This window comes from Oncorhynchus masou, chromosome 3, assembly GCF_036934945.1.
Source record: "Oncorhynchus masou masou isolate Uvic2021 chromosome 3, UVic_Omas_1.1, whole genome shotgun sequence".
Lineage (NCBI taxonomy): Eukaryota > Metazoa > Chordata > Actinopteri > Salmoniformes > Salmonidae > Oncorhynchus > Oncorhynchus masou.
Genome location: NC_088214.1, coordinates 29,380,930 through 29,405,793, shown reverse-complemented (window position 1 = coordinate 29,405,793; position 24,864 = coordinate 29,380,930). Strand labels below are relative to the sequence as shown.

Below are 24,864 nucleotides of genomic sequence, written 5' to 3'. Positions count from 1 at the left end.
ATGAAATGCCGACCGTATTATCTCCCAAGAGAACTCTCCTCGGTTATCGTTACAGCCGTGTATATCCCCCCGCAAGAGGATACCAAGACAGCCATCAAGGAACTTCACTGGACTTTATGCAAACTGGAAACCATATATCCTGAGGATGCATTTATTGTGGCTGGGGATTTTAACAAAGCTAATTTGAGATCTAGGCTACCTAAATTCTATCAGCATATTGATTGCTGTACTCGAGCGAGTAACACGCTCGACCATTGCTACTCTAACTTTCACGATGCATACAAGGCCCTCCCCCGCCCTCCTTTTGGCAAATCTGACCTAGGTCTACCCAACGCTGGTCTGACCAATCGGATTCCACGATTCAAGATTGTTTTGATCATGTGGACTGGGATATGTTCCGGGTAGCCTTAGATAAGAACATTGATGTATACGCTGACTCGTTAAGCAAGTTTATAAGGAAGTGTATAGAAGATGTTGTACCCACTGTGACTATTAGAACCTTCCCTAACCAGAAACCGTGGAATGATGGCAGCATTCGCGCAAAACTGAAATCACTACCACCGCATTTAATCATGGCAAGGCGACTGGAAATGTGAATGAATACAAACCGTGTAGTTACTCCCTCCGTAAGGCAATCAAACAAGCAAAGTGTCAGTATGGAGACAAAGTGGAGTCACCATTCAACAGCTCAAAAACGAGATGTATGTGGCAGGGTCTAAAGAAATCACGGATTACAAAAATAAAACCAGCCCTGTCGTGGACATCAGATTCTTGCTTCCAGACAAATTAAACAACTTCTTTGCACACCCTGACGACCATACAGTGCCACCGACGAGGCTCGCTACCAAGGGCTGTGGCCTCTCCTTCTCCATGGCCAACGTGAGTAAAAAAGTCAAACGTGTTAACAGACGGCATCCCTAGCCACATACTCAGAGCAGGCGCAGACCAGCTAGCTGGTGGGTTTCTGCACATATTTAATCAGTCCTTATCCCAGTATGCTGTCCCTACATGCTTCAACATGACCACCATTGTTCCTGATCCCAAGAAAGCTAAGGTAACTGAACTAAATGACTATCGCCCCGTAGCACTCACTTCTGTCATCTTGAAGTGCTTTGAGAGACTAGTCAAGGATCATATCACCTCCACCCTACCTGTCACCCTAGACCCACTTCAATTTGCTTACCGCCCCAATAGGTCCACAGACGATGCAATTGCCATCACACTGCAGACTGCGCTATCCCATCTGGACAAGAGGAATACCTATGTAAGAATGCTGTTCATTGACTGCAGCTCAGCATTTAACACCATAGTACCCTCCAAACTCGTCATTAAGCTTGAGACCCTGGGTCTCGACCCCGCCCTGTGCAACTGGGTCCTAGACTTCCTAACGGGCCGCCCACAGGTGGTGAAGGTAGGAAACAACATCTCCACTCCACTGATCCTCAACACTGTGGCCCCACAAGGGTGCGTTCTCATTCCTCTCCTGTACTCCCTGTTCACCCACGATTGCGTGGCTATGCACACCTCCAACTCTGTCAAGTTTGCAGACGACACAACAGTAGTAGGTTTGATTACCAACAACGACGAGGGAAGAAGTGAGGGCCCTCGGAATGTGGGTGTCAGGAAGATAAAACTTTCCACCTTCTCCATTGAGTGAGAGGTTAAGTTCCTCGGTGTACATATCACCGACAAACTGAAATGGTTCACGCATACAGACTGTGGTGAAGAAGGCGCAACAGCACCTCTTCAACCTCGGGAGGCTGAAAAAATGTGGCTTGTCACCAAAAACCCTCACTAACTTTTAAAGATGCACAATTGAGAGTATCCTGTCAGGTTTTATCACTGCTTGGTATGGCAACTGCACCTTCTCACAACGGCAAGGCGTTCCAGAGGGTGGTGCGGTCTGCCCAACGCATCACCGGGGCAAACTATATGCCCTCCAGGACATCTACAGCACCCGATGTCACAGGAAGGCAAAAAAGATAATCAAGGACAATAACCACCCAAGGCACTGCCTGTTCACCCCACTTCCATCCAGAAGGCGAGGTCAGTAAAGGTGCATCAAAGCTGGGACAGAGATTGAAAAACAGCTTCTATTTCAAGGCCATCAGATTGTAAAATAGCCACCATTAGCACAGAGGCAGCTGCCTACCTACCAACTTGATAAATGGAACACTAGTCACTTTAATAATAATGTGACTTTAAGAATGTTTACATATCTCTCATTACTCATATGTAAATACTGTATCCTTCACAATCTATTGCATCTCAGCTGCTCTGTCACTGCTCATCCATATATTTTATACTTATATATTCTTATCCCATTCCTTTACTAGATTGTGTGTATTAGGTTTTGCTGTGGAATTTGTTAGATATTAGGTTTTGTTGTTAGATACTGCTGCATTGTCGGCTCTAGAAGCATTTTGCTCCACTCGCAATAACATCTGCTAACCATGTGTATGTGACCAATAAAATTTGATTTGAAAGAAACATTGTCATAACGAGTGGTTCTGATTTAAGCACTCAGTCACCTGTCAGATTAAACCCCCAAAATCATGTGGTAAATAACCTTCAGATGAACCTACTAAAACTCTCTGGGCCTCTTCCCTCTGGAAATGTGCTCTCTGTTTTACAGGTGTTATTGAGAACCTTAAATGTTTCTTCGGCTGTCCCCATAGGGAACCCTTTGAAGAACCTATTTTGGTTCGAGGTAGAACCCTTTTGTGTTCTATGTAGAACCCTGTCCATAACGTAATAGGATTTAATCTTATAGCTACACTTCTAACGTATGCCTTTTGTTTGGCGAAAACCCTTATGTTGCACGGGATTAAATAACCATCTCTATAGGTCTATTTGCATAATGAAGTATTGAACTTGAATACAAGTCCATAATATATTTTGGTTCCAACATAATGTCATCTAACCTGTCTTGATGTGAACAGGTTTAATTCAGTATTAATTGAAAGTGACATTGATTACTTTGCACCACCAACCAGAATAAAAATCAACCGAGATATACAGATTGGCGTGTTTTTTATAGATCAAAACATTTTTCTGTTTTAGATTGATGATGAATAATGTGATGTGTTTTGCACCTGTTACATATCCCAAGTTATCCAGTTGATACAGTGCCACACAGTGATACATTTCAACAAGGGTTATTGACATTTCACATAACGCTGATTGCGCTATATGGCCCTCAGTCTTTAGAGTCATTCATCCATATCCAAAGGGGATATTGACTTTCCCTCTCCAGTTTATTTATAGGTCCTTCATGGCTTCCCCTCTCTTCAGGCTATACTGCTCATCCCAAATCCCGACATCTAAATATTGTGGCCGATTACAACCAAAATAACATATTATATCAAGTCCAAATGTGGGACTGTGAAAAAGTGATCGATGAGGTGCTATTGCAAGGGCTAAGACTTACTGGAAGGGAAGACTTCTTTTTTTTTTTTTTTTGGTCTTGTGGACTTAAACCCTTCATCTCTGTTAGGCCTGGATTTGAATGTGATTCAAAACAGCTTCTATGTAGTGTTTACTGGAATGATCGGAACAGATTCCATGGAATGTCAAAAATATGACTACACAATCTTTTATCCCTCATTTTGTAGAGACTCAAGAAACATATGGGGGATTTTTTTCCTTTTTTCAAAAGAGAACTTGGACAACCTTTTCCTTCATTTACACAAAGCAATGGGGTGTTCCTCACATTGTACTGGTCACTTTCGTGCTTCCCTTCGCCTTGAATTACATGACCCTATATTGTAGCTAGATACAGACTGTATAATATATCATAGCTAGTGATTGTTGTCTGACCCTCTGGACAGGGGCTGATTGTGTGCTAATCTTACGCATAATGGGATTCAGGCACACAACATGACATCATAGCCCTCTCCCAGATGTTTAAGTTGACTAAATCGACAGTCTGCTTTTAGTCATCACACACGGGCCAAACTCCCTGAGATCACCCAATAACGACAGGGTTTATTCAGGGGTCAGTGGGACATGACATCCAATCCGTAAACAGATTACTCACACCCATGTGCCACACTTCCTCCCTGGTAGGACAATAGAGCAAGGAGAGCTCCTGAAAGGGATGAATGTGTCCACCGAGCGCTTTGGCGGCCGATGAGCTCACCTCATCTGTTGGGCAAGGTCAGGTGCCAGGGCAGGTCCATCACGGAAGCTGGCACAGTCTCTAGGTGGCTTCATAGACCCACACATACCCAGAGAGCAAAAGTCCAGCTGTGAGTAGTATAGAAACTGGCCCCGCATCTGGGTAGGGTCAAACTCAGACAGAGTTCAAGGGGCTAAGGTCTTTATTGAAGCACACAGTGTTATGACATATGGTCATGGATCTAATGTATACATTAATCTTGTGAAAATGAAGTGCGTCTGGCTTTGGCTGTACAGCGTGGAAGGAACTCGCCTTCCTATAAAGTCCAGTCTAGTGATTTTGTGTTTCCTATCCTTCAAGTGTGGCCCAGATGGCATATGCCCATGTGGCTCGAAGCCTCAGCCACATCTGGAACGTTACCCGGGGTTACTGCCACCTTTATATCAATTTACAATATGTAAACAGTGGCTTTAATCCCAGACTCAAGACAGGAAAACTCATGTCCTCAGACTGTGAATGCCCTTTCCAATAAGCTTTACATGGTGAATTGTACAAGCCTATAATTTAGCAAAATTGAAGACTGCTTGGTTCAATGAAACTCTCCACTACCGTCCATTATTGCCACCCATGTTGTGGCTCCAGACCAGATGTAACACATCTGATTTTGTCTATTTAAGTTTAGTCATGATGGTCTAGTTTACTGCAAAATGGTAATCACAACAAACAACAAACGTTGATGAGGCGAGAGATGTCAAACATAGCAATGCCACAAAAACAACCCTTGAGCTCATAATCACTTTCAAGCTGAGCTCTGACAAGTGGCAACACCACACTCGATTCCCAGACAAATATTTACTTTACAAATGAAGTTGAAAGTCTGTGGTCCAGAAGGGATATTAGGAGAGCCAAGAGACGAGGGCGTCCCCACAGCAGAGGGGGAGTTGGACCGCACCATCAAACAACCATGTGTTACATGCAAACAAAAGTCATGAAAAAAACACACAGATGTCAGGCCCACCATCCTAACATGTGGGGAGACCATTAGAAAATGGTACGGACTGCTGTTGCAGCCACTCAGAAACATAATTAATGCTAGTGTGGTGTAGTGAGGCTCTATGCATGGCAGGAATTTTGGAGCTATGGGAAAGACAATTATCTCTAACTTAGAACTGGATTGAAAGGATTATCATAAGCAGACACTACACAAACGTATGTGGATACCCCTTCAAATGAGTGGATTTGGCTATTTCAAACACACCTGTTGTATAAAATAGAGCACACAGCCATGAAATCTCCAAAGACCAACATTGGCAGTAGAAGAGCTCAGTGACTTAACGTGGCACCGTCATAGGATGTCATCTTTCCAAAGTCAGTTCGTAAAATGTCTGCCCTGCTAGAGCTGCTCCAGTCAACTGTAAGTGCTGTTATTGTGAAGTGGAAATGTCTAGGAGCAACAACGGCTCAGCCGCGATGTGGTAGGCCACACAAGTTTACAGAACGGGACCGCTGAGTGCAGAAGAGCATAGCGAATAATAATCACTACCGAGCTCATGAGCTTCATGAAATGTTTTTTCTCTCCTCAACCAAAAATCACTTTTACAGAAAGTGGGACCCTAAAAACATTATGCATTATGTTATGCATCCCAAAATGTAGGATTAATACATTGTCATTAATCAGAAATCAACTGAGTTTCATCTTTGTAATGCGATCCAACAGTGTAAATTGCCATTTTGAATGCTTTTTGGACATCGTATTTGGGGTTTGGCAAATCTCAGATTCAGCTTTGGAACACACAAGTTCAAGTGCTATCAGCTTCGATTCCATATTGAAATTTGCCCTTTTGCCCGATTTCAAGAACAGATGATTTATCCCATCTCTAAGGCCATAATTGAAAGTAATGCAGTATAAATCGCAAGTGGTTCTATGACGTAAATGGCAGAGGCAGTGTTCTTATCAAAGGCTTTTTTCTGAGAAAGTATACGCAGATTGAAGTGTTCTTCCTCCCTCTCTCCAAGAAACTTCACTTTAAAAAAATTACACCCCCTCCTACCCCACTTCAAATAGGGCTTTATTTCCTCTATTGCTCTGAAAAAGACAATACGTTCTGTTGGAGAACAAGTCGGTTAATCATTTTTCACTGGGAAGTGCCAAGAAGCAATGCTTTAGAAACTGTTGTCCATCTCTTGCCTTCTGTTCGTCAAAGTAGACAACAAGATCCAGATGTTGTTTGTTGAGTCTTTACGGAGCTGCCAAATCTGCTGGTACCTAGCAGTTGTTTTGGTTATGGGAATTTATGCAATGGATCAGATCATTTTCAGGTTACATTTCTTTCCTGTTTATTGAACAAAAGAGTGTCTGTGTGTGACAGGTTTAAGGTTTTTCACTCTGTCATTCCCTTTAAAATCACTCACTTTCATCAAAGAATTGCAGACAGTGTCAAGTTCAGAATCTGCACCTTAACAGAATATTTTTTATGTTAATGTGATGATTGAGACCTGGAGTTGGAGATTAAATGTGACTACAGAAGTGAAAACATTTAAAATTCTCCAGGACCATAATACTGATATCTAATGTGCCTAAGTAAACTCCCTCTCTCGTGATGCTTCTTCATCAATCTATTCATGCGTTGCACTCAGAAGTAGGGCTGCTGTGGGGCTAAGGGTGCAACTGACCCAGGGCCTACCAATGACAACAAGGATGTACCAAATAAACCTTATTTAACGCTATAAAACATGGCAAAATGTATATATATACACATGTATATAAATACAACATGTAAAGTGTTGATCCCATGTTTCATAAACTGAAATAAGTTATCCCAGAAATGTTCCAAATGTACAAAAAACATTTCTCTAAAATGTTTCGTCTTTGCCAAGATACAGTTGAAGTCGGAAGTTTACATAGCCAAATACATTTAAACTCAGTTTTTCATAATTCCTGATGTTACGTAAGCCTCTAGGGAGAGGGAACGCAACACCCTGCTACAACTCAACAACTCGTGGAGTGAAAGAGGTATGGAATTGTAGGTGCGAGCAAGGATGACAAAGGCAGATATGGGTACCGTTTACAGGGAATTTATTCCGTCACATGGTAATTTTGGGGGAAAGGGTCTGGACAGAAGCAAAGAAAGTAAATATTAAGCCCCCTCTCCTTCCTACCTACCTACCTACCTACCTACCTACCTACCTACCTACCTATCTATCTTAGCACCACCTGGTGCACTAGCAAAAATACAGGGGGTGGTCCACCCAGGTCTTACCTAGTGTGTATAGACAGTAAATACTATGGGTTATGTATGCCCGCAGGCCTTTTGCCTAAGCACTCCCTAGGTGCCTTCCCCCTCCCCCCTGGGAACAAATGAAACAGAATAATACAAACACTTTCTATAATCAAAAACAGTCATTTTGTCATTGACACACTTTAGTAGGAGCGGCTACAAATACTGGCAACAACCTGCGCAACAAGCAACACAGGACATACAAGAAGCTCTCTCTGAGCCACAAGCAATACAGGATATAACAATAAGCTCTTTCTAAGAAACAACCAACACAGACTATCACCCTCGGCTCTCTTCTGAGCAACAGAACACTGGCTAAAATAGCTGGAAAAGGGGTCTAATAGGATACAGCTGTATCCTGACGAGGGGGTCAATTCTCCAATAATTGACGTGGCCGACCAATCAGCTGCTTGGGGGGAATTTCAGTAACCCATCCTGAAACACACATACAAAACCAAAACACGGAAACTGGGGAAAGTAGCACCTGACATTTAATCATTGTAAAAATTCCCTGTCTTAGGTTAGTTAGGATCACCACTTTATTTTAACAATGTGAAATGTCAGAATAATAGTAGAATGATTTATTTCAGCTATTATTTCTTTCATCACATTCCCAGTGGGTCAGAAGTTTACATACATTCAATTAGCATTTGGTAGCATTGCCTTTAAATTGTTTAACTTGGGTCAAACGTTTCAGGTAGCCTTCCACAAGCTTCCCACAATAAGTTGGGTGAATTTTGGCCCATTCCTCCGGACAGAACTGGTGTAACTGAATCAGGTTTGTAGGCCTCCTTGCTCGCACATGCTTTTTCAGTTCTGCCCACAAATGTTCTATAGGATTGAGGTCAGTACCTTGACTTTGTTGTCCTTAAGCCATTTTTCCCCAACTTTGGAAGTATGCTTGGGGTCATTGTCCATTTGGAAGACCCATTTGCGACCAAGCTTTAACTTCCTGACTGATGACTTGAGATGTTGCTTCAATATATCCATAATAATTGTCCCGCCTCATGATGCCATCTATTTTGTGAAGTGCACTAGTTCCTCCTGCAGCAAAGCACCCACAAAACATGATGCTGCCACCCACGTGCTTCACGGTTGGGATGGTGTTCTTCGGCTTGCAAGCCTCCCCCTTTTTCCACCAAACATAACGATTGTCATGGCAAAACAGTTATATTTTTGTTTCATCAGACCAGGGGACATTTCTCCAAAAACTATCATCTTTGTCCCCCTGTGCAGGTGCAAACCGTAGTCTGGCTTTTTTTATGGCAGTTTTGGAGCAGTGGTTTCTTCCTTGCTGAGTGGCCTTTCAGGTTATGTCGATATAGGACTCGTTTTACTGTGGATTTAGGTACTTTTGTACCTGTTTCCTCCAGCATCTTCACAAGGTCATTTGCTGTTGTTCTGGGATTGATTTGCACTTCTTGCACCAAAGTACGCATCTCCTTCCTGAGCGGTATGATGGCTGCGTGATTCCATGGTGTTTATACTTGCATACTATTATTTGTACAGATGAACGTGGTACCTTCAGGTATCATTTGGAAGTTGCTCCCAAGGATGAACCAGACTTGTGGAGGTCTACAATTGTTTTTGAGGTCTTGGCTGATTTCTTTTGATTTTCCCATGATGTCAAGAAAAGAGGCACTGAGTTTAAAGGTAGGCCTTGAAATACATCCACAGGTACACCTCCAATTGACTCAAATGATGTCAATTAGCCTATCAGAAGCTTCTAAAGCCATTAAAATCATTTTCTGGAATTTTCCACGCCGTTTAAATGCACAGTCAATGCACAGTGTATGTAAACTTCTAACCCACTGGAATTGTGATTCAGTGAATTATAAGTGAAATAATCTGTATGCAATCCATTTTTGGAAGAATTACTTGTGTCATGCACAAAGTAGATGTCCTAACAGACTTTGGACATCTACATGTTGGCTGCAGGAATGTTCACTTGAGCTGTTGCCAGAGCATTGAATATTCATTTCGCTACCATAAGCCGCCACCAACGTCATTTTAGAGGATTTGGTAGTACGTCCAACCGGCCTCACAACCGCAGACCATGTAACCATGCCAGCCCAGGGCCTCCACATCCAGCTGCTTCACTTGCAGGATGGTCTGAGATGAGCCACCCAGATGAAACAGTGGGCTTGCACGATCAAAACATTTCTGCACAAACTGTCAGAAACAGTCTCAGGGAAGCTCATCTGCATGCTCGTCTTCCTCACCAGGATCTTGACCTTACTACAGTTTGACGTTGTAAACAACTTCAGTGGGAAAATGCTTACTTTTGATGGCCTCTGGCATGCTGGAGAGGTGTGCTCTTCACAGATGAATCCTGGTTTCAACTGACGTTGTGTGGGCAAGCGGTTTGCTGATGTCAATGTTGGGAACAGAGTGCTCCATGGTGGCGGTGGGGATATGGTATGGGCAACAAGCTATGGACAAAAAAACACAATTGCATTTTATTGATGGATATTTGAATTGTTGTGTCTGTCATTCATCTTCCCCCATCACCTCACGTTTCAGCATAATAATGCCACGTTATTCCTGGAAGCTGAAAATGTTCCCGTTTTTTTCCATGGCCTGCATGTCTAGACACGTCACCCATTGAGCATGTTTGGGATGCTTGGGATCAACGATCCCATGTTTGGGATCAACGTGTACGACAGCGTGTTCCAGTTCCAGACAATATCCAGCAGCTTTGCACAACCATTGAAGAGTGAAATCTGTAACTCAGTAAATCTTTGAAATTGTTGCATGTTGCATTTATATTTTTGTTCAGTGTATACTATGATTAATTAAAACCTAGAATTCGTCTAAGCTTGTTTTGCTTATTTTAATAATCTATGTACTGTACAGCTGTGTCTGTCACCATGTCCTCTCTTTTTGCACAATGTATTCTGAGTTAGCCGTGGATATCAACACTGACACAGTCCTACAGCTCAGGGGCCTCTTGAGGGTCCCCCTTTTCAATGTACCATTATTTCATTGAATTATAGAGTAGCCTAGCCTACCAAAAACAAAATTAATTCATTTTTAAAATGCATAAAAACATGTCTTAAATTTCAACAAATCTGAGAATTAACCTGCCACCGAATTAAATAAAAGACAGGTCATGCACCGCTGTCGATGATTGGTCCAGTCCGTTACTCAACAACCCTTGCCTGCCCATCAGCTCCCTTGTACTGCACACTGCTCAATGAAAAGTTCATTTTCTTTTGTTTTTGAGTTCCTCAATTAATTGATATGTACCAAAAAATGAACTATATCTTTTTTTAAACAGACATGAAACATTGCTAAAATGCACTTCCATCTGTGATAACAAATCAGAGAATAAACTGTCAATCGCCTGTGCTCAGAGCTTTGTCATTGCTAAGAAAATACTAAGAATTACTAAGAAATAGAACAATATTGCCTTTATTGTCTCGTCGGCCAATTGAGAAGGACTTGAAATCGAGAAAATAGGCTACTTGGCCAGATGTGTAGCCTATTTAGTAGAACAGGACATAAAGTAGGCCTATACAAGAAGCAACCAATGATGCCTTTTGTATGTTTAAAACAGTCTAATAAAGCCACATTAGGAAATTAAAAACAGTATTTTCGAATGAATAGAATAGCCTATTCTGAGTTTAATATAGCCTATTTTACTGTGATTATGGTTATGCAGTGGCATATCCTTGTTTGTTATAGAATACAAGGCACTCTTATATTGCTGTGCCCTTATCACAGTAAAGTCAAATCTATTTTATTGTAAGAATATAATGAAATATAACAATTGAAATTTAAAAAATTGCCCGTGCGAAGTGATGCTCTCGTGTGCGAAGTGAGATGATCTCATGTCTGGAACAGTTAGCCTACTTCTCAGTGATAATTTGAAACAGGTTTCATGTGCTCAATTTGAGTGTTGAAAGACAGTTTTTTCAGGGTTGTGTACCTTAGAACCTCTTCTTTTCGATAATATATAGAATTTCGGATTAGGTTCTGCCTGTTCTTTGGCAATGACCGTTGCGCATTCATTGATTTTTACCCCACGGCACGACACATCTGTTGTAGGCTTATTGTATTGTTCTTTCCTGGAGGTTGAATGTGTGCTATAGCCTAACACAGGGTTTCCAAAAATCGTTCCTGGGGTTCTGGGTGCACGTTTTGGTTTTTGCCCTAGCACTACACAGCTGATTCAAGTATCAAACTCCTCATCAAGCTTTGATTATTTGAATCGGCAGTGTAGTGCTAGGACAAAAACCTAAATGTGCACCCAGGGCCGAGTTTGGGAAACTCGGTCCTTGGATCAGACAGGCCCATGGAATTCAGTTTGTGCTTGACTACGGAAAGCAATATCAAATTAGTGTGGATGTGTCAGCTTCTTACAGTGCCTTCAGAATGTTTTCACACCCCTTGACTTTTTCCACATTTGGTTGTGTTACAGCCTAAATATAAAATGTATTAAATTGAGATGTTTCTGTCACTGGCCTACACACAATACCCCGTAATGTCAAAAGTGGATTCATGTTTTTGTAAATGTTTACAAATTAATTTAATAAAAATTAAGTTGCATAATAAGTTATATGGACTCAAACTTGACACTAATGTACTTGTTCTCTTGCTCAGTTGTGCAGCGGGGCCTCGCACTCCTCTCTCTATTGTGGTTAGAGACAATTTGCTCTGTTCTGTGAAGGGAGTAGTATGAGATCTTCAGTTTCTTGCCAATTTCCCGCGTGGAATAGCCTTCATTTCTCAGAACAAGAATAGACTGACGAGTTTCAGAAGAAAGTTATTTGTTTCTGGCCATTTTGATCCTGTAATCCAGCCCACAAATGCTGATGCTCCAGGTACTCAACTAGTCTAAAGCAGGCCAGTTTTATTGCTTCTTTAATCCGGACACAGTTTTCAGCTTTGCTAACATAATATACATGTCTGGTTCCCCGCTCTGTTCCCTACTTCTGCTTTAATGTTTGTATGTCTTCGTATACCCATGTGCTGATGGTGTTCCTGTCCTATACCTGTCTTTTCTGCATTAAATGTTCAACTCCCCGTACCTGCTTCTCATCTCCGGCATTGGTCTTTACAGGCCCCTGTCCATCTCTGTTTCCAGCTACAATATTAACAATGTCTACAATGTATTTCTGATCAATTTGATGTTATTTTAATGGACAAACAAAGGACATTTCTAAGTGACCCCATACCTTTGAACGGTAGTGTATATACAGTACCAGTCAAAAGTTTGGACACACCTACTCATTCATGGGTTTTTCTTTATTTTTACTATTTTCAACATTGTACAATAATAGTGAAGACATCAAAACCATTAAATATCACAAGGAATCATGTAGTAACCAAAAAAGTGTCAAACAAATCAAAATATATTTGAGATTTTTCAAAGTATCCACCTGATGACAGCTTTGCACACTCTTGGCATTCTCTCAACCAGCTTCACCTGGAATTCTTTTCCAGTCTTGAAGAAGTTCCCACATATGCTGAGCATTTGTTGGCTGCTTTTACCGTCACTCTGTGGTCCAACTCATCCCAAACCATCTCAATTGGGTTGAGGTCAGGTGATTGTGGAGGCCAGGTCATCTGATGCAGCACTCCCTCACTCACCTGCTTGGTCAAATAGCCCTTACACCGCCTGGAGGTGTGTTGGGGCATAGTCCAGTTGAAAAACAAATGATAGTGGGAATAAGAGCAAACCAGGTGGGATGGGTTATCGCTGCAGAATGCTGTGATAGCCATGCTGGTTAAGTGTGCCTTGAATTCTAAATAAATCACAGACAGGTTCACCAGCAAAGCACCCCCACACCATTACAGCTCCTCCTCCATGCTTCACAGTGGGAACCACACATGCAGAGATCATCCGTTCACCTACTTATAAAGACACGGCGGTTGGAACCAAATCTCTCATTTTGACTCATCACATCAAAGGACAGATTTCCACCAGTCTAATGTCCATTGCACGTGTTTCTTGGCCCAAGCAAGTCTCTTATTATTATTGGTGTCCTTTAATTGTGTTTTCATTGTAGCAATTTGATAATGAAGGCCTGATTCGCGCAGTCTCCTCTGAACAGTTGATGTTGAGATGTGTCTGTTACTTGAACTCTGAAGCATTTATTTGGGCTGCAATTTCTGAGGCTGGGAACTCTAATGAACTTATCCTCTGCAGCAGAGGTACTTATGCATCTTCCTTTCCTGTAGCAGTCCTCAGAAGAGCCAGTTTCGTCATAGTGCTCGATGGTTTTTGCGACTGCATTTGAAGAAATGTTCAATGTTCTTGAAATTGTCCGGATTGACTGGCCTTTAAGTCTTCAAGTAATGATGGACTGTGGTTTTTCTTTGTTGATTTGAGCTGTTCTTGCCATAATATGGACATGGTCTTTTACCAAATAATGCTATCTTCTGTATACCACCCCTACCTTGTCACTTCAAAACTGATTGCCTCAAGCGCATTAAGAAGGAAATAAATTCCACAAATGTGACCCGATTCAAGAAACTAGGTGTATGTCGCATGTCACGACTTAACAGGAGCTCCATGTGAATGTAAAAAATATATATATTTATCAAAATGCGTTTGGCAGAAATGCCTTCTTAAACATCTGAACTTTCATCTGGAAATACGATAAAATTGTTAAATTACGAGCCACGTTGGTTAACTTCTTGATGCACTCATCCCGTTAGCGGGATAATTTTCGTCAACCACCGCTGAATTACAGAGCGCCAAATTCAAATTAAATTACTAAAAATATTTTACCTCTAGTGACACCCCATCCCGTGAACGGGACCGTTGTCATCATCTGACACTAATTAGCATAACGCAACAGACATAAATCTTCTTAGAAAATATTCCTATTCATGAAAATCACAAGTCAAATATATTGGAACACAGCTTAGCCTTTTGTTAATCACCCTGTCATCTCAGATTGTCAAAATATGCTTTACAGCCAAAGCTAGACAAGCATTTGTGTAAGTTTATCGATAGCCTAGCATAGCATTATGCCTTGCTAGCAGCAGGCAACCTTGTCACGAAAATCAGAAAAGCAATCAAATTAAATCGTTTACCTTTGATGTTTTCACTCACGAGACTCCCAGGTAGATAGGCAAAGTTCATTTTTTCGCAAAATATTATTTTTGTCGGCGAAATAGCTCCTTTTGTTCTTCACGTTTGGCTAAGAAATCGACCGGAAATTGCGGTCACGATAACGCCGAAAAATATTCCAAATTAGCTCCATAATATCGACAGAAACATGGCAAACGTTGTTTATAATCAATCCTCAAGGTGTTTTTCAAATATCTATTCGATAATATATCAACCGGGACAATTGGTTTCTCAGTAGAAGCGATTGGAATAATGGCTACCTCTGTATTTTACGCGAGAATTTCTCTGGGAGCATCAGGTGACCATTTGCGCAATGAAGCCGCCTACAGGTATTCTTCAACATAAATGCGTAAAACTACGTCACAATGCTGTAGACACCTTGGGGAATACGTAGAAAGCGTAAGCTGGTTGATAGGACACTCACAGCTCATTAGGGACGCATCGGAACGCAGGGCTTTCAAAAGATGAGTCACTTCCGGATTGGATTTTTCTCAGGCTTTCGCCTGTAACATCAGTTCTGTTATACTCACAGACAATATTTTGACAGTTTTGGAAACTTTAGAGTGTTTTCTATCCTAAGCTGTCAATTATATGCATATTCTAGATTCTGGGCCTGAGAAATAGGCAGTTTCATTTGGGTACATTTTTCATCCAAACATCAAAATACTGCCCCCCACACACAACAGGTTAAGCCACAGAAAAAGTTAGCAACCTTCTCACTAGCCATGATTGGCTGAGATAATGAGTGGGCTGGACATGCCGAGAGAGGAGTTCAGATTGGTCTGCCATAGAAGCTTGTCAGTCTGTGTTGGTAATCCTGTCGAACGCTGCTTTAAACATTTTTTTTATTGTTGTTGTGGAATCAGTGGAATTAGAGTATGATGGAGATGGAGTAAACAAGTGTCTCCGGATTTCATCTTCAAATTAAGGGCAACCGTGGCATGGCATTCCTGACAGGGAGACGCGTCCATGCACGATGATGTATACAGGTAAGATAGTCTAGCGTTAGCTAGCTAACGTTAACTTGTAATATCTGAAAATGTTTCTAATTTTGACAGAAAGTGGTTTCATTTCAAGCTAACGCTAGCTGGCTGGCTGGCTAGCTGATATTATTCCCAGCGCCGTTTGCTGTTCTATTTAGAGCCTAATGTTAGCTCACTAACATTAAACATGGTTGGTTAGCTCCCAGCACTGTGGCATTGTTGGCACTGTTCATTGTTGTTTGACTAGCTAACATTAGCTGTCTGGCTTGTTAGCTAATGCTTTGTGACGTGTGTGTGAACTTGCACTTTGTTTACTTAGCTAAGTACATTGTTTACCTAGCTAGCAAGCTATATGTCTGAAGCTAAAGTGTACTGTTAGCTAGCTAGCTAATGTTAGCTGGCTGGATCCCTTGCTGATGTTATTATTCGTCTCCCAGAGCCTTGTGCTGTTCTAGTTAGAGCCTAATGTTAGCTAGCAAACATTGGAAATTGTTGGTTAGCTCCCAGCACTTTGGCATTTTTGGTACTTTTTATTATTTAACTAGCTAGTGTTGGCTGGCTGGCTGGTTTGCTAACGTTACGTGACGTGTGTACAACACCCGTTGAATATGCCCGGAGTCTGTAAACATCTGCAAAAAAAGCATAATGAAAGGCTGTTTTCATGTTATCCAAAGGTAAACAAATCATCGGCCAGAGCGAAACGTTATGAGTGGGGCTAAAGCTTAAGGTGGGGGTGTGAACGATGCTGAATGGGTGTAGATAAAGAAATGCTCTTCACTAGATAGCAAAACATTCAAAGGCAATTTTCTCAAAAGTGAGTTTACAAGTTCATCAAATTTCAAAGCAGAATTACTTTCCTATTGCTCCTCAAATGCAATGTATGATTAACCATTTTGTAGCTCTGAATGTCTACTTTTATATAATGTGAAAAACACAATTTCAAATTTTGCTACATAAGACCGAATCCAGGTGGTGAGTCACAAATTAACTTTTAACAAGGCACACCAGTAAAATGAAATGCATTCCAGGTGACTATATCATGAATCTGGTTGAGAGAATGCCAAGAGTTTGCAAAGCTTTCATCAAGGCAAAAGGTGGCTACTTTGAAGAATCTCAAATATAAAATATATTTTTATGTTTAAAAAAAAATGGTTACTACATGATTCCATTTCTGTTATTTCATAGTTTTGATGTCTTCACTATTATTTTACAATGTAGAAAATAGTTAAAAAAACAACAAACTGGAATGAGTAGGTGTGTCCAAACTTTTGACTGGTACTGTAGATTATATATAAATATAATACACTCCTACAGTACATTGTGCATTATAGTACTGTATCTTGCCAATTCTACTTTTAAAATTGACTCGTTTAAAGAACCATGATGTTTGAGACAGCTTTTCCTTTAAGGACAAACGTTAAGTGCTTGTCATTCAGTTGTGGTTGTTTACATTAGGATTCTTTGATTGCTGGGAGAAATCACTGTGCCAAAAAGTTTGAAGTGAATTATGGGTTGACTCACCTTCTGAGGTTTTACAGTCAGTTTTGCAGACTTGGTCCCTCTAGCCAATATATTTCACTCCAATTGTTAATGGATCGGACAGGTGCTGAAGATGGCTGAGAGTTTTTCATATCGGGTCCCCAATTACGTCTGGATTCACCACATGGACCATCCAAACGAGAGAGGAGTGTGAGAAGGCATGGGAAATGATCAATCAAGCAATAAGTCCCAGTATGGTGAACTTCAATATTTCACAATGTCACTTTTAATTTGAATCTTTTTGTTTTTAAAAACACGTTCCTCTGTGCAAGATAAATATTTCTCAGTGAGAGCTGGTACAGTCTTTTTTCTCTGTGACGTTTTCACTGGCACCTAACCCAATGTTTGTACCAGTTTGTGACCCATAACGGGTTGAGCAGGATTCAGAGAGGACATACAGAGTGACCACTTGATAGAATGTCTTTCCCAGTGAGCTAAAATGCATAGCCCCATATCAAATGCCCTTTGGTGCATGCAAACCAGCTGGTAAAACACATTTCCTGCCTCTCCTTAATTAGAACAAGCATGGCATATAGTTGAGCTAAGATCTGTGAAAACCTTATGTTGGTGGCTGACGGTACACATACTGTACATGTTCCTAATGTGCCCCAAATGGAATGTAAAAGCCTTAGATATTAGCCTATGGCTTAGAATAATTGATTCATGTGGGTTAAAGCATCTCAATGTCCATTTCTGGCTGGTTATTTGAAGGTCTACTCAAATATGGTATCTGTTGCAATGAATTAATATTTGTGATGTTTGTTGGTGGACATTTCCTCTCTTGATGTCAGTGATTATTTGATGAATGGGTTTTCCTCCCATACAGAGACAATGTTGAGCTTTGTGGATGATATCCTGTCTGGGGCCAAGTCTCCGTGTGTGATGCTTGGAGATATCCCTGACCTCCTGACCTCCTCTGTCAGCATGATCATTCGCTGCCTGGAGCCAGACACCACTTACATGTAAGTTACTGTACCATTAGCAATGGGTGTTTCTCTTGTGTTACAAAAGGAAAATACTTTATCATCATTATCACCACTCAAATAATGTCAAATATACAGTACATAACTAACTTGTAAATGCATTGCTTTCCTCCTTCAAGCTTGATTTAGCAAGCAGTGACTTGAATGTAAGATATTTTGGAAAAAGACCACAACAAAAAAGTTAAAAAGTAAAATGTGAAATTTGAGGAATTGCAGAATATGAAGATGGGTTACTGGATCATGTCAAACTAGCTAGCAAATCTTCTGAGAGTAAAGACAGAAACTGGGTAAGCATATTTCCTATAACTTTTATACTGTATTACAACTCTGCCGTCTATTGCGCTGAGGGAAGCACTGTCCTTGGCCTAAGCCAACTTCCCTGGATGTTCCATGGATGTGTAAGTCATGTAGGTGTTATCCAATGGAAACAGTCTACATGAAGGGAACAACAACCAGTTTGTGAAGGGGAGAGCCTGGAATCACTCCTCTGTCATGTGCATGTACTACTTAAAGACAAGTGTTTTAAATATGGTTCAGACAGTTGGGGAAGTAGCTCATACTTTGGAACAGCTTGAAAGTGCGTCAACGTAGCACTTAATGCTAATAGCAGAAACAAGAATCATGAGATCAAGAGATTAGGTGCACAGACAAACATGACAGAGAAGAACTTGTCCTTGACAAAATGTGCACTATGTAACGGTTTTGACTTGAGGTTATTATTTATAGGGGTGCCAGGTAGGTTGTGCCTACCAGAGAAAATATTGGTTTCTCCTTTTGGTTTGGGAGGGAATGAGTCCCATTTGGTCCGTAAAGTCTACACCAATACAAACGACTTATGTAAAAGTCAAGATGGAAATAAACTTTTCATACTTAAAATATTGGAAAGAACTTCAAAAACAACTGTATTCTTTTGCGTGGGTTGTATTACCAACATAAATGATTACACACACATATAATAATAACACAATGAGTTCTGGTTCCTCCAGAATGTCCTGTACCTCGGGCCTAAAAAGAGTCCAGACCGGTAAAGAAGTTCAGGGAACTCAAGTGACCTTAGTCACGCAATGTTTGTCCGTTCATACAAGTGTAGCGTACACCCAGTATCAAATCATACAATCAATATAACAATTATTTTACCACACAACTATAAAGCATATCAATTCTTACTAAGTCCTCAACTACAACTAACTACATAAATCATCACAGTATACATCACATCAAAACAAATTTAACACCGTATACAAAAAGGTTGTAGTCAGTCGGTCAGTCACACAGTCCCATCCGCCAACAGATCTCCAGCTGTGAAAGGCCACGGAGAACAGAGAGGTGTAGTCCACGGACGCAAAGAGTGGATCCGATCCCTGGTAAACTCTATTAGGCTACAAAACATACGTTTAAAACCAACAAAACAGACAGAATAGAGAAGCTTCGGAATAGAGGGTTGAACACATCCTCATTCACGTCTCCATCACAACCCCACTTTTGCGCAGCTGATGCTGGCTATTTAATTGGGAATTAAAGGGAAAGCACCCTATTGGAAGGAGAAGCACTGAGACGGTTCAGAAAAATTCAGGGCCGTCACACACCCCCTCCCCTGGAAAAAGCCGACCATTGCACTGGAAGGCACATCTTGGTCGGGGAAACCGAGAAAAGTCTCCTCATCACTTTCCTACAATAATATTCATGACTTTTTGGAGCTCACGCTCCACAGCTGAAGGACACAGGCTTTAAGGTGTGAGACTTCTGGGTTTGGGAATCCGAGAAAAGTCTCCTCACTTTCCTCTTCAAAGATATCCAGGACCTTGCGGTGCTCAATCGCCTCCAATTCCTCAGCCGAGGGGTAACAGGCCTTAAGGCGTGACACATGGACAACGTGCATATATTCACCTGTGTCCTCTTTCACCACTCGGTAGTTCAATGGGCCCAGCTGCTCCAAAATCCTATTGGTCCTTGCCATTTTGGAGCGAGCTTGGCCGAGAAGAATTGTTCAGCTTTCGAGTAAGGATGAGAGCGAAGCCACACCCGATCACGAAGCTGGAACTGCATGTCTCGTCTGTTCTTATCATAATTTCTCTTCTGCTTGAGTCGAGCCTGGATCGTGTTCTTTGAGACAAGAGCTCTCAAGTCGTGGAGATGGACTACCTGGTCATAGCAAGCAGCGTCTGGAGTAAGCTGCTGGGGCTCTGGCACCATATCCAAGGGTTCTCGGATGGGACGACTTAGGTTCAGCTCTGCAGGTGTGACTCCAGTGGACTCTTGCACAGCAGAATTCAGGGCAAATCGAAACTCGTGAAGGTGCTTGTCCCAGTGTTTGTGCTGGGTCCCTACATAGGAAGCAACCATTGTCTTCAAGGTTTGATTTACTCTCTCAGTGAGGTTGGTCTGTGGGTGATAGGCCGTGGTCAACTACTGTCTCAGGTTCCATCTTTGGCAGGTCTCCTCAAAGAGATCAGAGACAAATTGGGAACCTCGATCAGACAGGATGTAATCAGGCACTCCCCAGCGAGTCAGGACCTCTTTCGTAAGGATGTTAGAGACGGTCCTCGCTGTTGCCTGACGCAGGGCAAAGAGCTCCACCCACTTTGAATAGTAATCAACAAAAACAAGCATGTACACATTCTGATTGGAGCTTCTAGGAAATGGACCCATCAAATCCACTCCTAACATTTCCCAAGTTCGGGTAACCACCATTTTCTGCAACTTGCCAGCAGGCTTTCTACCTTCTCGTTTGTACATTTGATAAACCAGGCAGTTTTGGATGTGTGACTTCACATCCATGCTCAGAAGTGGCCAGTACAGTAATGCTTGCAACCGCTTGTAGGTTTTGAACCTGCCCAAATGACCAGCTAATGGGTCTTCATGGAATTGTTGAAGCAGTTGAAGGCGTAGAGTTTCAGGTATGTACATTTGTTAGAGGGTTCTGTGAGGTAGTTGTACAACACGGTAGACTTTGTCTTCAATGATGGTCAGCTTTGTGGTAGGATTGACCATCTTTTCTCCATCTTCCAGGATAGTCTGATACAAAGCCTGTACTTCTGGATCATCCTGTTGGGCTTTCCAAATGGCCCCATCAGAGATGGGAAAGTCAGTTTTGGGTGAGTCTCGACTGCTAGACAGGACAGTAGCACATGTAAGATGAGGGCCTCCATTACCACAAGCAGGAGCTCTAGATAAGGCATCTGGAACAGTGTTGTATTTTCCTTTCCTGTATTCTACTGCAAAGGTGAACTCTTGCAACCGTAGAGCCCATCTAATGAGTCTGGTACTTGGTTTGTTGGTCTTGAACACCCACACAGGGGAGGAATGGTCAGTGACCACAGTGAAGTGTCTTCCCTCCAGGTAGTACCTCCACTTTTCCAAAGCCCAGACAACTGCAAGGCACTCTTGCTCGGTTGTGGAGTAGTTCCGTTCTGCTCCATTCAATGTCCGACTGGCGAACGCTAGCACTTCTTCAGTGCCAAGTCCAGTCTGTTGGACTAGGACAGCACCAAGTCCAACATCACTTGCATCAGTGTAAACAACAAAAGGGCAATAAAAGTTGGGATGACCTAAAATGGGAAGTGTGACGAGGTGTCGTTTCAGGGTTTCAAAGGAGGTCTGGTACTCTGCCGTCCATAGGAATTTCGCTCCAACGCGTTGAGGGGTTCTGCCACCTGGGAGAAGTTTGACATAAACCGATGGTACCATCCAGCCATCCCAAGGAACCGTTGAAGGGCCTTGAGTGTGGTTGGCACAGGGACATGTTGTACAGCCTTTGTCTTTTCAGGATCCACATGAATGCCGTCAAAAGACACAATATGGCCAAGGAACTTCAGGGAGGTTTGGCAGAAGTTGCTCTTCTTCATATTCAAGGTCAGACCAGCTTCTGTTAGCTTGTCCAACCCTGCTTGAAGATCTTGAAAGTGTTCTCTGTTCTGGGAGTAGATCATTATATCGTCCAGGCAGACTAAATAGATTTTCCCTTTGAGCTCACCTAACGCAATCTCCATGAGTCTTTGGAAAGTGGCAGGGGCATTCTTTAATCCAAAGGGCATCACCTTAAAGGAAAACAAGCCCTCAGCACAGACAAAAGCAGTCTTGTCCTTGCTTTCGTGGTCCATTTCAACTTGCCAATAACCACTATTGAGGTCAAGGGTAGTGAACACAACAGCACCAGACAATGACTCCAGGATCTCGTGGATGGTGGGAAGAGGATAGGCATCAGTCTGGGAAACATTGTTGGTCTTCCTATAGTCCACACAAAATCTAAGACCACCGGTCTTTTTTGGGATGAGGACAACAGGAGCAGCCCAATGAGAGGAGTAACGTTCTATTATATCTTGTGTTAACATAACATTAATGAGTCCCTTTTGGATGATTAGCGTTGCTGGGGACAAACGATATGGCTTCTGCTTGATCGGCATTTCCTGTGTAAGGAATATTTTGTGCTTCAGGAGCCCGGTGTGTCCTAGCTTTGAATTACATACATCAGCATTATTCTGTAGCTGTTCCAACAGCCTTAACTCCTCTGGCTGTTCCAGCTGAGCTCTTCTCACAGCCGGTAAAAGGAGATCATCAGAAGGATTAGCAAGGGTTAGTGGTACCAGAGCAACGGCAGAGAAGACTGCCACATTTGATCCCCAATCATGTAACTTCGTAGATTCTTATTGGAAGAAATGATTCTTGCTCAGATTGTATGGAAACCGGTAGCAATTGTGTGCGATATCAATCTGGACACCACACAATCAATGTTCCTTTTGTTCCATAAAGATAATTTTTATATCCAAAATACCTCTGTTTGTTTCGTGCGTTATGTTCAGAAATCCACAGGCTCGAGCGGTCACGACAACGCAGACGAAAATTCCAAATAGTCTCCGTAATGTCCACAGAAACATGTCAAACGTTTTTTTATAATCAATCCTCAGGTTGTTTAAAATATATAATCGATAATATATCAACCGCGACTGTCTTCTTCAGTAGGAGGGAGAGACAATGGCTGCGCAAGCAAAATCATTTTGAACACCTGACGCGATGTGATCTTTCTCGCTCATTTTTCTAAATAAAAGGCTGAAACTATGTCTAAAGACTGTTGACACCTTGAGGAAGCGATAGGAAAAGGAATCTGGTTGATATCCCTTTTTAATGGAGCGAAGGCAGGCTATGGAACATGGAGCATTCAAAATAGAAGCCACTTCCTGGTTTGATTTTCCTCAGGTTTTCACCTGCAATATCAGTACTGTAATACTCACAGACAATATTTTTGACAGTTTTGGAAACTTGAGTGTTTTCTATCCTAATCTGACAATTATATGCATATTCTAGCATATGGGCCTGAGAAATAGGCCATTTACTTTGGAAATGTTATTTTTCCAAACATAAAAATAGTGCCCCCTAGCTGAAAGAGGTTAATGGGCATCGCCCCCACATGACATCTACTCAAATCACCATGAACAAAAGAGCTAGGAGGGATTGAGGAAGTAGAGGGGGAGGGAGTTATTGGACCATAAAAATGAACACCAGGATGCATGGTGGATTGTATCCTGCAAGGGGTGGCTGCAGCATGACCTTGTCTTGGCTGTTCAGAGGTTCCAGCTTGGCCCTCAGTGGTCTGAACAGAAGTGGACACCAGAGAAGCTCTGTGCAAGGAGTTGTGCCTAATGGAGGCCATGTCCACAGACACGTCATCCAACATTAACAAAATTAGAAAGCTCGTTCTGCAAGTGGTCTACAGTGTTAACCAGGGGAGAACAAACGGAATTAATGTCCTTGAAGACCTCAGTGGGGTGATGTTGCAGGCGCCATTGGAGAGTGGCAGTGAGTTGGTTTCGTTGGTAGTCAAACTGCCTGTCCATGGCACCGGCAATTTCCCGTCTTCCACTCTCACTGAGCTCTGTCAGCGTGTGGGTTAGAGTGCTCAGTGAGTTTCTGAATTCCATGGCACTCTGTTGTTGCTCTTCCCTCAGACATTTGAATTTATGGTGGATTAGAGTTTGGAGATGTTGTTAAGTCCGACGAATATCAAGGATGTCACCTTGAAGTTGGAAGACTACAACCTCATGAGATAAACCAGACAATGGCGGAAGGGAGGGCTAGCTCAGTACTTCCACACAGTTCCATGTCAATAAGTGAGTAACTGGTTAGACCTCCTGTGGCCAGTGGTCCAGACTGAGCATTCAGATTCCCAGGGCTCTTGCCCAAATCCACTCCATTATCTCCATTCACATTGATTTGTGTTGTCAGCTTGATGGTCAGAATGGCCCTGTGTATTCCCATTGACAGGTAGGATATGGATGAGCACATTTTCTTGGGGTGAATCCATTGTTTTAATTCCACACAAAAGATTTGCTTTGGTTAGTTCTCAATGTTGAGCTGTCCCATCTGGTGAGCCATTTTTTTATGTAACCATTTTGACTTGAGGTTATTATTTATAGGGGTGCCAGGTAGGTTGTGCCTACCAGAGAAAACATTGGTTTCTCCTTTTGGTTTGGGAGGGAATGAGTCCCATCTGGTCCGTCAAGTCTACACCAATACAAACGACTTGTGTAAAAGTCAGGATGGAAATAAACTTTTCATAAACCCTTAAAACATTGTATAGAACTTCAAAAACAACTATTCTTTTGCGTGGGTTGTTTTACCAACAAATTATTACACACACATATAATAATAACACAATGAGTTCTGGTTCCTCCAGAAATGTCCTGTACCTCGGGCCTAAAAAAGTGTCCAGCCCGGTAAAGAAGTTCAGGAAACTCAAGTGACCTTAGTCACGCAATGTTTGTCCGTTCATACAAGTGTAGCGTACACCCAGTATCAAATCATACAATAATTATAACAATTATTTTACCACACAACTATAAAGCATATCAATTCTTACTAAGTCCTCAACTACAACTAACTA

General features: G+C 41.9%; 1 protein-coding gene across 5 annotated transcripts in view; it reads left to right on the top strand.

Annotated features, from left to right (window-relative positions):
• The window catches only part of LOC135514189 (astrotactin-1-like), a 278,864-nt gene that overhangs the window by 227,027 nt on the left and 26,973 nt on the right, over positions 1 to 24,864 (top strand). For 4 of the 5 annotated variants that reach the window (XM_064937505.1, XM_064937488.1, XM_064937496.1 and 1 more), the window contains exon 20: positions 17,831 to 17,966. In XM_064937505.1, the coding sequence (XP_064793577.1) occupies positions 17,831 to 17,966 (136 nt within the window). Of the gene's footprint in view, positions 1 to 9,990; positions 10,142 to 17,830; positions 17,967 to 24,864 lie in introns of those variants that run through there. The other variant, XM_064937514.1, reaches the window with a different exon arrangement.